Raw genomic sequence first — 14,130 nt, 5'->3', positions numbered from 1 at the left:
ATGGCGATGGGATGGAAAGTTCTGCTCCTATTGTCTGTCCTCCGAACCGCATCCTCCGCTATCGTCATCAGCGAAGTCAACGCCGACAACCCTACCATCGACGACCAAGAGTTCATTGAACTTTTCAACGCAGGCAGCACACCCGTCTCCCTACAAGGTTTCATCATCGTCCTATACGATGGCGCGACCAACCCAGTAGGCGCGTATGACGTCATCAAATTCGGAAGTGACGACATAGTCCAACCAAAGGGATATTACGTCATCGGGTCAGCTAAAGTCCAGCCGACTCCAAACAAGGTACTTTCCGCGGGGGAAAATATCTTACAGAACGGGCCAGATGCTGTAGCGCTTTACTACGGAAATCCGGCGGACTTCGCGATAGGTATGGCCCCTAGAAAGAGAAGTTTGGTAGATGTAGTCATATACACCATATATCCGACATCAACATCTCTAGTGGACGATCTTGCACCGGGACAGCGCATCATAACGATAAATTCCGCTGAAGATGTTTCCATCAGCGCCTGCAATGGCATCATCCCAAAGGACTGGTCAAAGTTTACATCCGGGAATCCTTCTCCAGGACGCGCAAACGACTGTGGGACAACCCCCGCCACCGCTGGGCCCCCTAACCCCCCTGCCCCTCGCCCCGAACTCCCCCCAGCCCCTGCCGTGGTGATCTCCGAAGTAAACGCCGACAATGTCATGGTAGACGACCAAGAATTCGTCGAACTGTACAACCTCGAAAACCGAGACGTTCCACTAGATAACTTCGTCCTTGTGTTCTTTGACGGAAGTAGGACCGGAAAGGCTTATGACGTCATCATCCTTACCGGATATGTCGTCAAAGCGGGTAGCTACTTCGTTGTCGGGTCTAGGAATGTCAGGCCAGTACCGGACTATATTTTACCGCAGGGGGTAAACATCTTAGAAAATGGGCCTGACGCAGTGGCTCTTTATTACGGCTATTTCACCGACTATAGCGTTGGAATGGCGCCGACGGCTGAGAACATGGTGGACGTTGTGATATACAGCAAATACTCTTCCATGACATCCACGCCGCTGTTGAACGTCCTCGCTCCGGGACAAGAAGTCGTACTGGAAGGCGCTGAGATCGACCCGTCTATCAGCAGATGTGGCGGCTTCACCCCCAAAGTCATGTCCCAATTTCGAGCGACAACGCCGACACCATCCACCGCAAATAGCTGTCCTTCCCAGCCAATTCCAGCTCCGCAAACTACCGCACAGCCTGCCCCGTTCCCTCCCCCAGCTTTACTCATCAGCGAAGTCAACCCAGACGACCCTCCCACCAACGACCAGGAGTTCATCGAGCTCTACAACCCGGAGAGCCGCGGCGTTTCTTTAGACTATTTCGTTCTCGTTCTTTACGGAGGCGGTTCTTCCACTCAGGCGTACGGAGTCATCCCTCTGAAAGGATACTCCATTCAACCAAACGGGTACTTTGTCATCGGTAGTAGAAACGTTCAACCGCTACCGGACAAGCTTCTTGACGTTGGCGTAAACATTCGGCAGAGCGGACCAGAAGCTATTGCCTTGTACTACGGCCAAGCGTCTGACTATACGGCAGGAATGGCACCCACTTCCAGAAACCTCATAGACGTGATCATCTTCACCAAAGCTAGCGAGATGTCCAACCCATCATTGACAACATTGAGAAATGTACTAGCTCCTGGGCAAGACGTCACCACAAGGAGCGACGCCTTAGACTCTTCCATAAGTAGATGTGGTGGTCTCGCCCCAAGAGATCTATCTATGTTCAAAGCAACATATTCCTCCCCCGCTCGCATCAACGATTGTCGAGACGTAACCACGCCCTCTACTCCAGCAACAACAACAACGACTCTATCACCCGCCACCCCTCGACCCAACGTCATCATAAGCGAAGTCAACGCCGACAACCCTTCAACTGATGATCGGGAGTTCATAGAACTATACAATCAAGACAACCGCGCTGTATCGCTAGATGGTTTCCAACTAGTTCTCTTTGACGGCAACTCCATGAAAGCTTACGAAGTTATTCCTTTGCTGGGGCAAACCGTCCAACCGAACGGATTTTTCACAGTTGGTTCGGGTAAAGTCCTTCCTCTTCCGGACATACTTCTACCAGGAGAAGAGCACATCTTACAGAATGGTCCAGACGCGGTGGCCCTTTACTACGATAGATACTCGGCATACCAAAGGGGTATGGACCCGACGGCAGTAAATTTGGTTGACGCCGTAGTTTACAGCAAATACAGTGACAAACTGGACACACCGCTAGCTAGCATCTTAACAACAGGGACAACAGCTATCCTAGAGAGAGCGGACATTGCTGACGCTTCCATCAGTAGGTGTGGAGGCACCATCCCACGTGTCCAGACGATGTTTCAGAGCACATACGCCTCGCCCTCGGCGTTAAACGACTGCCGAGTTTTGCCGACTGCCCCACCGACTGTTCCGCCGATTGTCCGACCGACTCCCGCACGATCACCGCCGAGGCTCCTAATAAACGAAGTGAACGCCGATAATCCACGTTTCGACACGACGGAATATGTAGAAATCTACAATCCAGGAATAGAGAAAGCGTCTCTAGACTCCGTCTTCCTAGTCTTGTATAACGGCAACAATGATCGCGCGTACAGTGTCATCAACTTGAGCGGGTACGAAATTCAACCAAATGGTTACTTTGTCGTGGGGTCTACCCTTGTAGTCCCTCGTCCCGACTTTGCATTGGAAAAGGCGAAGAACATCCTTCAGAACGGCGAAGACGGAGTCGCGCTTTACTTCGATCCAAACGGTGACGACTTCTACCAGCTACCGGTAACAGCCAACAACCTGATAGACGCTGTGGTGTACTCTGTACAGTTTTGGGACGGAAGTAACGCCATATTGAACACCCTAACTCCCGGACAGCAAGCTCTACACGAGTACTACAGACACAATCCCGGGGACATGGACGAATCTATCAGTAGATGTAGTGGAAACGACCCACTAAGATTAGATCAGTTCAAGCTCGGATTTCCTACCCCGGGTACGGAGAATAACTGTACAGTTGTTCCAATAAACAATTACCCTGGAGTCATACTGAGTGAGATAAATGTCGACATGCCTTCTGTGGACGACCAGGAATTCATCGAACTCTACAACACGGAAGACTATGACGTGATACTGAACTACTTCGTACTCGTCCTGTACAATGGTGCCTCTTCGCCGAAGGCGTATGATGTCATCAACCTCACTGGACAGAGAATCACAAAGAAAAGCTACTTCGTTATAGGGTCGAGCGACGTTCAGCCTACTCCCGACGTGGTTCTTGGCAAGGGACAGAACATTTTGCAGAACGGTCCCGATGCCGTGGCTCTGTATTACGGATCACCCAGAGACTTTACCATAGGCATGGCTCCAACGAATCTCAATCTTGTTGACGTCGTCATATATACCGTGTACCCACAGTTAGTGACGTCACCCTTGACGGAAGTGCTAGCTCCTGGTCAAAACACGCTCATAGAAAGCAACGAGGCGCAAACGACTGACAAATCTATAAGTAGATGTTCAGGACTCAATGCAAAAGATTTGACAATGTTTCAGTCCAGTGCCCCAACTCCGGGGGCACCAAACGCTTGTAGTGCCAGCCAGACAACAATCGTGCCAACAACAGCAATAATTTCACCAACAATCGCGCCGCTCCCAAACAGCAAGCCAATCGTCATCATCAGTGAAGTCAATGCCGACAACCCCTCCACAGACGAGGAAGAGTTCATCGAACTCTACAACACTGAGAACAGAGCCGTACTGTTGAACAACTTCGTCATTGTGTTGTACGAGGGGAGTGTCTTACGGAAGGCCTACGGGATCTTGTCTCTAGCCGGGCAGGCGGTGGAGCCATACGGGTATTTCGTCATCGGTACGGAGAACGTCACACCAAAGCCGAACATGGTGCTACAAGCGGGGACGAGAATCCTCCAGAACGGCCCAGACGCTGTAGCGTTGTACTACAGCGATCCGCTTACACCAAATCTTTACAAACTCGGCATGAACCCCACTGCGAGAGATCTCGTGGACGTGGTAGTTTACACCAAGCACCCCAACGTTACCGACACCCCGCTCATAGATGCCTTGGCTCCCGGCTCTAGCGCTGTCGTGGAGAGCGGCATCGTTGATGTATCCGTCAGCCGGTGTGGAGGTTTCGTTCCCCGGGACATCTCACAGTTCCAGGCGACTCTACCCTCCCCGTCACGGCCAAACGATTGCCGCCCTATCCCAACACCGAATCTTGTCATCAACGAGTTCAACGCGGACACCCCAGCAAGACCAGACAATGCGGAGTACGTTGAACTGTACAATCCAAACGACTTCAGAATCCCTCTCGATTCTGTTTACCTTATTTTTTACGACGATGACCATAGCTGGGCGTACGAAATCATCGACCTCACTGGCAGAGAAATCACGGCAAAAGGTTACTTCGTGGTTGGTTCCAAAAACGTCGTCCCCCGCCCGGACTACGTCACTGCAAAAACCGTGAGGTTGTTGAGGAATAGGGAAGACGGAATCGGTCTGTATTACAACCCTAGCGCACGGTATTACAAACTCATGCCTGTGACAACCGACGGCTTGATGGACGCAGCAGTCTACTCGACTTTCGTCTTTGAGGGACGTAACGTCATTTTGAACACCCTGACGCCTGGACAACAGGCCTTGCACGAGAACAAAAGTTTCAATGCCGGCGATGTGGACGAGTCTTTGAGTAGGTGCGGTGGTCTAACCCCCCGCGAGCTCTCAGACTTTACCCTAACATTCCCAACTCCGGGCCGTAGGAACAACTGCTCCTCCAAAGCACCCAGAATCGTCATCAACGAAATAAACGTCGACAACCCATCGTACGATCGGAAAGAATTCATAGAGCTCTACAACAAAGAGTCGACAGTCGTATCTCTAGATTCCGTCTCCTTGGTCTTATACGACGGCAACAGAGACAAAGTTTACCTTGCAATTGACTTAGCGGGATACTCGATTCCAGGGAAAGGATATTTCGTCGTCGGCACAGAAGGCTTACGCCAGCCTCCGGACTATCTAATAGACAGGTACCAAAACGTCATACAGAACGGAGAAGATGCCGTAGCTCTTTACTACGACCCGGGCGGAAAGTACGAGAAGGGGATGCCTGTCATAGCGGATAATCTCATAGACGCCGTGGTGTACTCTACTCGTGAATGGAAGGGGAGTAACCTCATCCTGAAGACTCTAACGCCAGGGCAGAAACCGCTTCACGAGTCGCAGGTGTACTATCCAGGAGACATAGACGAGTCGCTCAGTAGGTGTAGGGGGACTGATCCCGTCAACCTGTCCCAGTTCGCCCTGTCCGTCCCGACACCTGGCAAAGAAAACATCTGTGACAACATCCCGGATCCGGAGGAAACTGACGAGCAAACGGCAACAGTCGGTAAGCTCTTCGCCACGTCCTTTTTTCTGAGACTTTATCAACTCTGTCTAGCCTGAAAAATATAACGCCAAAAAAGTTAAAAGGCAATGTACACCAGCACTATACACCAGCATACAGCAATACAGTTACTCAAGCGACTGAATAAGATTTTGAAACAGTCAGACGTTTCAGACAGCACCCGCTTTCTTTCGTCAGTGACTTAAGAAAAAAGCTAAAGAAACAGGTTTTGTATCATTACCTAGATGTCTAACATTCGTCAACATTAAAAGGCAATGTATGTCTTCAAACAAAAGAATAGTTTGTTTCAAATCAAAGTTAATTACCAACACACAAGAAATGGACTTACCCAAATTTTTGATTGATCAACTCCAGTCTTTGTCAAGGAATGACAATGAAAATTTGGGTCAGTCCAATTTTTGTTGGTAAACTGATGTTCAACTTTGATTCAGATTCTTCCAGCACGGAACATTCAACTAAAGAATAGTTTAGGATTGAGCCAAGCTATGATAACGAAAAAAAAGACATGTTTATTTCTAAGAAATAACTCTTTTATCTATATCTTCATACCACTGCAATAAGTGTCAACAATCTTCTCATACCTCTTAATGCCTTTCTACACAGCGCCTGTCAGTGGAGCCGGGGGTAAGGTTGCCGGTGCCGTGATCGGAGTGCTCCTAGCTGGGGTCATCTCAGCAGCCGCGGGGTTCTACATCTATCGCAGACGGTAAGTTTCTAACCCTTGTTAACGTTCGTGAAAAAAAAACACACTAAAGCTGGACTATACTGAATAAAACGACTCTTTGTACACAACCAAGTGTTTTGTTCAACCGACGTTTCGGTGACCGTCTGTCACCATCCTCAGGACAATTCTCACTGGGACCGCATCTGTAAGCAGCGACGCCTATAGCTGCAGTACTAAGTGGACCAATCAGATTTGTCATCAGGATGGTGACAGACGGTCACCGAAACTTTGCACTGCAGCTATAGGTGTCGCTGCTAACAGATGCGGTCCCAATCAGAATTACCATTAGAAAGGTGACAGATGGTCATCGAAACGTCAATTGAATGAAACGCTTGGTTGTGTAAAGAGAGTCTTTTTATTCAGTGACTTACCAACCTGTTGGAATTATTCAAGGAAGCTGGGCTATTGTTTTATTCATTTATTTTAATTTTATTGAGATTGCAGTACAGCAAAACACAGGTCACCCAGGCAACGTTGCTTTACATATCATAACTCTACTGTGAAAAATACTTTCACTCAGTTTTCCAATCTGATCATCGTAATTGTTTTTATCACAGCTTATCGTTGCCAAAAGGAGTTAAGAACGACATCAAGATTGCTTATCGCGACCTCGGCTACGACGACGGTACGGACGCCTAGAAGTAGCGGTTCCTGACAACAAGGTGACGACAAAGTCCGAAGATGATTTTAAAAGTAGAAATAGATAAAAACATTTATCAGTTCGCTTGAAGTTTGAAGCAGTTTGAAGATAGCGAGGAAATGTATGAGGCGGTGCTACAGATATTGGTATATAGAACATGGACTTGAGTATGCTCCTCATGGTAGTGGGGATGAGATGTATAAAATCCAATATTTCAACTTATAATTTCATATTTAGCGACATATTACTTTCTTTTAGATTATAGCTGCGTATGTATTTAATCAATGATAATGATAATAAAAACTATTGTCGTTTTCTTACATCTATAAATAACTAGGCTATATATAGAAATACGACATACCCTTAACATAATTCTAATAATTCGACAGACAGTTGGTTTGTATTGTTATTTTCAGACCTTATAGCATCACGTGATTAGAATGATACCAATTTCTTTGGGGGTAATTGTATCTTAGCAGCATGTACTTAGAAAAGAAAGGTGCTATTCAGACTTTACCAATGTGACTTCCTTATATGTATTAGAAATGAATCACATTATCATCATAGAAAAGGCATATTGTTGCGAAGATAGAAATTGTAGATGTTCAAACTGTTATATTCACTTCAATATGTACCTGCATGTGCTATTCACGTCGTTGATATTTCTACACTCTCTGTAGTTTTATTATTCATATGACGCATGCCATTTCAATAAATCTTCATCCTTTGAATAAACATGTTACCTGGTGTATTTTTCATATTCGTTAGTGAGTAGTTTGTTCTGCAGGCTACTTACATCCCACGCACACAAGATATGCAAAGAACAATACACATCCAAACAATGCATGCATATTTATTTTCGTTCATTACAGGTTGAAAAGAGATATTATACCTTAAAAATAGTAATAATATTTTCTGTCTTTAGGTAACGTTACACGCTCGTAGTCAACTAGTAAGGAATGAATTACTTCACTAAAAGATTACTCTAACTCTAGAAAGGTAACAGTTGCAAGCAAATGCAATATACATAATGTTTACCTTCTAATCTAACAATGTACTGTGCTACATATTTTTCCTTACTCAAATTCATATATATATGGTGACCAGCCCCTCCAGCTCTGTCCTGCCACTTGATACAACAAATACACAGGGGGCATTGCTTACACATGGTGTCTGCTACAGTGCCAGTAACCATGGTGACAGCCGTCTGGTACAGGTCATTGACCTTATTTCTTTGGAACAGAAAAATGAGCAAAGAGCAAAATTAATATGTCGTGAAGGTAAACTTAATAATCTTTTACTGACGTATTTCATTCGTAAATCGGCTATATTCCCACAGCACATACCAAAAATCAAGCATATACATCGAGACTAAATTATCCGTACTATATGTTGGAATGAATCACATGGGTTGACCTTCGTATATATACATAGGGAGATATTGGAATAGTGTTTGATAACAGTGTCTGGATAATATCAGTATACATGTTTAACACATATAAGATGCTAAAACTAAAACCACGCGATACAACTAGTAAGACGTCGATGTTAGAAAATATCATATCATCTAGAAAGTCTATGAATGAAAACCTGTACATTTCTTCGAAAAGTTATGATATTGCAGTTACCAGGGAATGAGTCCAGTTGCCACCACAACGTAATATAGCGTATATTCAATAAGCAGATAATATACTGCTCTTGCTCTGTGAAGATTCGATTCCCTTTTCGTGTGTATGATTTCGCATTGAATATCAGCATACCCTTGCCGTCCACAAACCCATCTCTACTGTATTCTCTCGAAAAGGAATTCTTCATTGTTAAAATCAGGAAAGGAAGAATGGAACCAGAACTTGTGGTTCTAAAAGGGGACATAACCGTATCTGCCGCCTGTCGACTGTATCGTGAACAACGGGGGGAATGACGTCATGACGAACGGTAATGCCATGGCACCCAGGATAGCCATAATCCACTTGATCGTGACGTAACAGAATGCGAAGTAGTAAAGTGTGGGCTGGCAGTACGATGTGCTTTGGGGGTCTACGGTGACGACGCTAGGGTACACAGAGTACACCCACACATTGCCTGTAAAAGAACAACAGAAACATGAATCTACTAGAAGAGAAATGTTTAAGGTTACGATATACCATGTGCGCGGTTATACATGATATAATACGAGGCCCCAAATCGAAATTGTCTTACGTATATCAACACCCCACCAAAAACCAAATATCGTTTTCTGACTTATTCTTGCTACAGACCGTAATATGTCAATAAGCACCAAGAGGTCCAGGGTTCGAATCCCTTGACATGCCCCGGCCGACGATGTGCCTTTAGCAAAGGCGCTTAACAAGAATCTATTCAATTCACCGAGTACCAAGCTTCGGTCAAGGTCGTGCTTCAGATAGGATGCTCAATGGAGGTCCCGTGTTTTAGGAGAGCCACACTTCGAGCACGTAAAAGAACCCACCACACTTATCGAAAAGAGTAGGGGACCATTCCGGTGTTAGTGGATAAAATAAACTAGTCCTGATATGCAGCTTGTACTGATCAGTACAAACCTGGTGAGTTACACATACGCCTTGAGAAGGTTTTCGGGTATACAATACAAACAAACAAACAATCACCTGTAATGAACCATCCTGCAATCAACAGCACCACAGGTATGTTGTACCTGTCGCAGGTGTAGCTGCAGCAGCAGGTGTCCACGTGATCCCCACGTGGTCGCCTCACACCTGTCACGGCTCCCAGCAGGCATAGCGCACCGGAAACCACAAGGAACACTGGGATCTTCTCTTCCACGGCGCACTGGTGCACATGCGCAGCTCCTGCAAAACATGTGACGTCATCAAGGTCTATTTCCCCATTTCACTAGATCTATGTTCTATAATCATACCATAGACTTTAGAAATATGGTACTTAGTGCTTTTTCTGCTTAGCACTCAGCACATTTGAGAAAGAGTATGGTAGTTGAACACACACCGCTACCAGCGGACTAGCCCCCTGCTGTAGTGATGAAGTTGCGTGGCCCAAGGGCTACAGAAACGGAGATGGACGCTGCCCTATGTACCACTGGTGCGAGAAGGACTTTTAACAACTAACTTTATAAAAAATCATTGCAAAGAACAAAATAGATTTCTAAATGCAAAGAAGAACTAATTTAAAACAAGAGTTCCGCGACCTCATATCTCCATGAACAAGTCTATTTATGCAAATGACTTACACATTTACATAATATATGCTTTATCATAAACACCTTTATCTTACTTAAACATGTTGCAATATTGACAGTCCTATAATTTTAAAATTTGATGAATTTCGGTGTTTTTGCATTGATTATGCAAATCAGGAATTTATTTGCATAATTGGTATCTGTTGATGCTCCACTTTCCATAAAGTACATATGTTACATGTATTTGAGTTTTATAATGGAAAACACAGCAAATATAGATTTCCCTCATTATCTATGCAAATTAAGTCCCAATTAGCATAATTTGCACTTCATTGTGTATATCTCTGTCTAAGCTACCTGCATACTAAATATCATGGAAATCCGTTGTTCCTTTGTTCAGTTATACTCCTTAGAAGATTTTCACAATAACGCCCCTGCAGTTCCAGAGCAAGCTGCTAGGGTGCCCAAACCTACACCACTTCTTAATTACATCACAAGCTATCTCCCATCCAAAAATCAAGACCACAGCACGTCCAGGTCAAAAGATACAAAAATTGAAGTTCTGCTGCAGTACCAAGGTCACATACCAGGGGGCCCAAAATCGACCCTGACCTTCGGCTTCACAACACCCGCCCACATACCAAATATCATTGTAATCCATCAAGAGGTTCTTGAGTTATGCTGACTACAAGAGTCCGGAAACACAAACACATACACACACACACACACACAAACACGCCAAAAACAATATCTCCATTTTTCATGGAGATAACTAGCCCGAGTACCAGCCTTTTTAGCTTCCGTACGCTACCTAAGCTCCGCTCCTCGCGGTGGAGCTTGGGTAGCGCAGCGGAGCTAGGGTAGCGGACGGAAGATAAAAAGGCTGGCACTCAGCTAGGCTAGAACTAAACAAGATTGGTTTGTGTATCTCAACTAAAACTCTTATTTCGAAAACAAGGAATCGAAACAAATGGGCAGGCGGAAATGTCTACGAAACAGGATCAACCTCACGCTTCGAATATTCAAGTGAATGATATTCATGATTTATTTAGTTTTCCATTGTGTGTATTATGATAATAACGAAAGATGTTAGGTAGTGAGGAATGTATTTGCTACTTTTGGTGATGTTCTTGACTGATAAGGACTCTAATATTGAAAACGTCAGTACCCCCGTTACTATATGTGCCCTACACTACAGTGCAAGAAAAGCTATCTTGGCTTAAAAATAAATCCAGAATACTGATTTATTTTACATGCTTAAATATGTATGTGTTACGTTTTTGTCTTGTGTGCTGTATTCTGTGTGATCAGGTGAAATTTGTTCCTACCGACTCCAATTGCTGCGAGTTCCACTCCGGCGAACGTTAACACCAGAAGGATGATTCCAAACAGCTTCCACTGTGGTCCACCGCACCCTACTGGAATAATTGATATAAAATTAATAGAGAATTCAATGGAAAATCAATGAAAGGATCAATAAAAGCTTACAAACATATAATGCAAAAATTGACAAATGATTAACAAAAATGTCTAAAAAATATCTAAAAAAATTGATTAAAATTGATAATTATATTAATACATGTAATAGTTAATAACTAATGAAGAAATTAATCTTGGGTTAGCTTATCGTAGATGAGGATTCCATCTAAGTTGAAATTGAATAAGATTGACTTTTTTAATTCAAGTCCAACTTCTCTTAGCTAAGTCTTACTAAAATCACCATTCTTACATGTCTTAGGGACCCCTGACTAAAGCCCCGGTCGAACGGTCACAAACGTCGTAAAATCGTCGTGCATGCTAAAACTGAGGGTATTCTTGGGATAGTCGTACATGCGTCGTACCAAATTCAGTTGTCCTGTCACCGAAATGGCAGTCTTAGATCCTTGTCGGCGGTAGGTTCTGTCGAAGCCTATTTGAATCCTACGACAAAGTTGTGCGACGACCCACAACTATAAATGTGACCGCGCCCTAACCAGGGGAGGGGGGCGAAATGTATCAGCCCCTGACAGCTAGAAAGAGGTTGTGTACCACAAGCTTTCACTTCTCGTGTTTCACTTTCACTTCATGTATTTTTAAAATTGTTTGCTGTCGTATAACCTATTGCTAAAGCCAGTGAATGCACAATGCTATCTTTATGGTATCTCTATGCTATAGCTGTATATGTATGTACTTACGTACAAGCTTCTACTTCTACATTTACTTCCTACCATAGAAATGGTAGAGTGTTATACAGCACGATTTCCTGAAAAATTTAATATATCACTAAGCAAATGTACGTCAGTACTGCAAATATATAGGCATGCCCACAACCAATCTATACTTTATGAAAATAACGATTTTCTATTGATATCTCAATATGTATACCGAATTCGAATTTTGTGTTGAGTATTGACTTACTGTCACAGGCTAATCAAGTACAGCGCCCTCGGAGCAATGTTCCTTCCCCCACTCCATTTTATATTGATTGATTGATTGATTGATTGATCCAACAGTACAACACAAACACATTTTATCACTCAATACTTTAGTTATAGTCATGTCCATTTGCGTTCATTGTCAACCTTTTTTGTAAACTAGACATTCTTACCTTCCGTTCCGAGACTTGTATCGTCCGACTGCCGGCTGTAGAGTCGAAGGAAAGGTTTGGTGTTTTCTGACTCCAAGTCGGCCATGTTGGACCCACACTCTTCACACAGGGTTTTTGAATCACTACCCTTTTATATTTACCCAGTCATTACGTTGTATCTTACGGTTTACCATAAATGGACAACGTTACAGGCATATTTTGCATCAACCACATGTCTCTGATGCAATGATTTAATCATTTGCGAAAAAGAGGAAGTCCCAGTTAAACGTCCATAGGGGTGGGGAGGGGGGCATACATACTTACTGTATAGACTCCTTCCCGTTTCTTGTTTCGTCTTTTGCCTTGGCCAAACATAGACATTTCCTTACGGATTTCGAGTCGAGAGAGTGATGGTTTCATAGACAACCTCCTTGGTATCGTGAATGCATACTTCTCGTTTCGGGTTTTGTCTTTTGCTTGAGCCATACATGGACATTTCGCCGTACGGGTTTCGGGTCAAGAGACTAGACTGATGGAGTAACAAAACTTTACAATTTTGTTCTTGTAACGTAGTCGCACTTCTGTTTTCTCATTTCTGTTCCTGTTCCTCATAAGGATGAAGCGTTCTGTTTTTATGTTTCTATCAATTCATTTGTTAAAACATTTTAGTCACATGCAAAGGTTGTAATGCTACATTGGGCCATGTTGATTCGATTGTATGGAACTGAAGTAATTGTTGTTAAAGATATGTTGTTTAAATTGTATTTCCAACCCCGAGAAACCCAATCAAAGTTTCCAAGCGCAAGACACATGTCTAAAATTTGTGTTGAAACGTAATTTAGGGTTCACACGAAAGCGTATATCCGATCCGTATGAACAGTTATTTGGCTTAGGTAAAGTTTGCGTCCAAAAAAGATATTTTTTTTTTTTCGGTTCGATAACCAGACTGCACAACGGTGGGTTAAGGTGAAAAACATCTTCCTCCCCGCAAACTTTACCTAAACCGATAAAACCATTAAAACGTCAATACTCAACTCATACGGACTTGAATATGCGCACTAGTGTGACACCCCCCCCCCTTCCCCTTATTAATGAAACATGTCGACATGTCAGTGCCCATGGACCTCAACAGCCCCTCCTGGTACTAAGACAAATTTCCACATACCACCTGACAGCCCTCAAGGGATGGGGAAATAAAACCCAGATGGCCGATTGCGTTTTTTAGTGACTGGCCTTCGAGCTCTGATTAAGTAAACTAGGAGATTAAAAAACTTTATCAACCCCCCTCTTTGTACATAAATGTTGAATTGATTATATAACATCCGCCCATGCATCAACTTTCCTTCGTTTAAAAAAAACACGTTTTAGGCCATACTGTAAATCGTACAAACCAACTACAAAATGAGAAAATATATACTGTAAATTGCAACAGAATATTTTGGAGAACGGATACTGATGTCGTAGAAAGCCAAAGTCAATTCCAAAGTCAAAGAAGAAGATGTAAAAGAACAAAAATGAAGAATCTATTATTCGGTATACCATACTGTGTGTGGTTAGGTTTGTTCATCCTTCCTGA

The 14,130-nt window shown here is 43.8% G+C and overlaps 2 protein-coding genes across 2 annotated transcripts; one reads left to right on the top strand and one right to left on the bottom strand.

Annotated features, from left to right (window-relative positions):
- On the top strand, window positions 1-7,616 carry LOC136423378 (uncharacterized). The gene is made up of 3 exons (XM_066411514.1): window positions 1-5,437; window positions 6,059-6,161; window positions 6,737-7,616. Exons 1-3 carry the CDS (start codon window positions 1-3, stop codon window positions 6,816-6,818), a joined length of 5,622 nt encoding a protein of 1,873 aa, XP_066267611.1. The 3' UTR covers window positions 6,819-7,616.
- A 1,061-nt stretch (window positions 7,617-8,677) lies between these two features.
- LOC136423377 (transmembrane protein 272-like) lies at window positions 8,678-12,815 on the bottom strand. The gene is made up of 4 exons (XM_066411513.1): window positions 12,576-12,815; window positions 11,317-11,406; window positions 9,444-9,644; window positions 8,678-8,901 (listed from the first exon to the last, which is right to left on the bottom strand). Exons 1-4 carry the CDS (start codon window positions 12,658-12,660, stop codon window positions 8,678-8,680), a joined length of 600 nt encoding a protein of 199 aa, XP_066267610.1. The 5' UTR covers window positions 12,661-12,815.
- Window positions 12,816-14,130: the final 1,315 nt, after the last annotated feature.

The sequence above is a fragment of the Branchiostoma lanceolatum genome, chromosome 17 (genome assembly GCF_035083965.1).
Source record: "Branchiostoma lanceolatum isolate klBraLanc5 chromosome 17, klBraLanc5.hap2, whole genome shotgun sequence".
Lineage (NCBI taxonomy): Eukaryota > Metazoa > Chordata > Leptocardii > Amphioxiformes > Branchiostomatidae > Branchiostoma > Branchiostoma lanceolatum.
Note: the sequence above shows the minus strand (reverse complement) of the source record. Positions and strands in the feature narration are given on the sequence as shown.

Bases quoted from the DNA above. Each gene is read 5' to 3' on its own strand.
- LOC136423377 (XM_066411513.1), bottom strand. From the start codon at position 12,660: ATGGCCGACTTGGAGTCAGAAAACACCAAACCTTTCCTTCGACTCTAC. The intron at 9,645-11,316 runs GTAGGAACAAAT...CATGTTTTGCAG, and splicing joins ACTCGCAGCAATTGGAGTCG to GAGCTGCGCATGTGCACCAG. The intron at 8,902-9,443 runs GTGATTGTTTGT...GTTCTTTTACAG, and splicing joins TGCAGGATGGTTCATTACAG to GCAATGTGTGGGTGTACTCT.
- LOC136423378 (XM_066411514.1), top strand. From the start codon at position 1: ATGGCGATGGGATGGAAAGTTCTGCTCCTATTGTCTGTCCTCCGAACC. The intron at 5,438-6,058 runs GTAAGCTCTTCG...CTTTCTACACAG, and splicing joins CGAGCAAACGGCAACAGTCG to CGCCTGTCAGTGGAGCCGGG. The intron at 6,162-6,736 runs GTAAGTTTCTAA...TTTTTATCACAG, and splicing joins TTCTACATCTATCGCAGACG to CTTATCGTTGCCAAAAGGAG.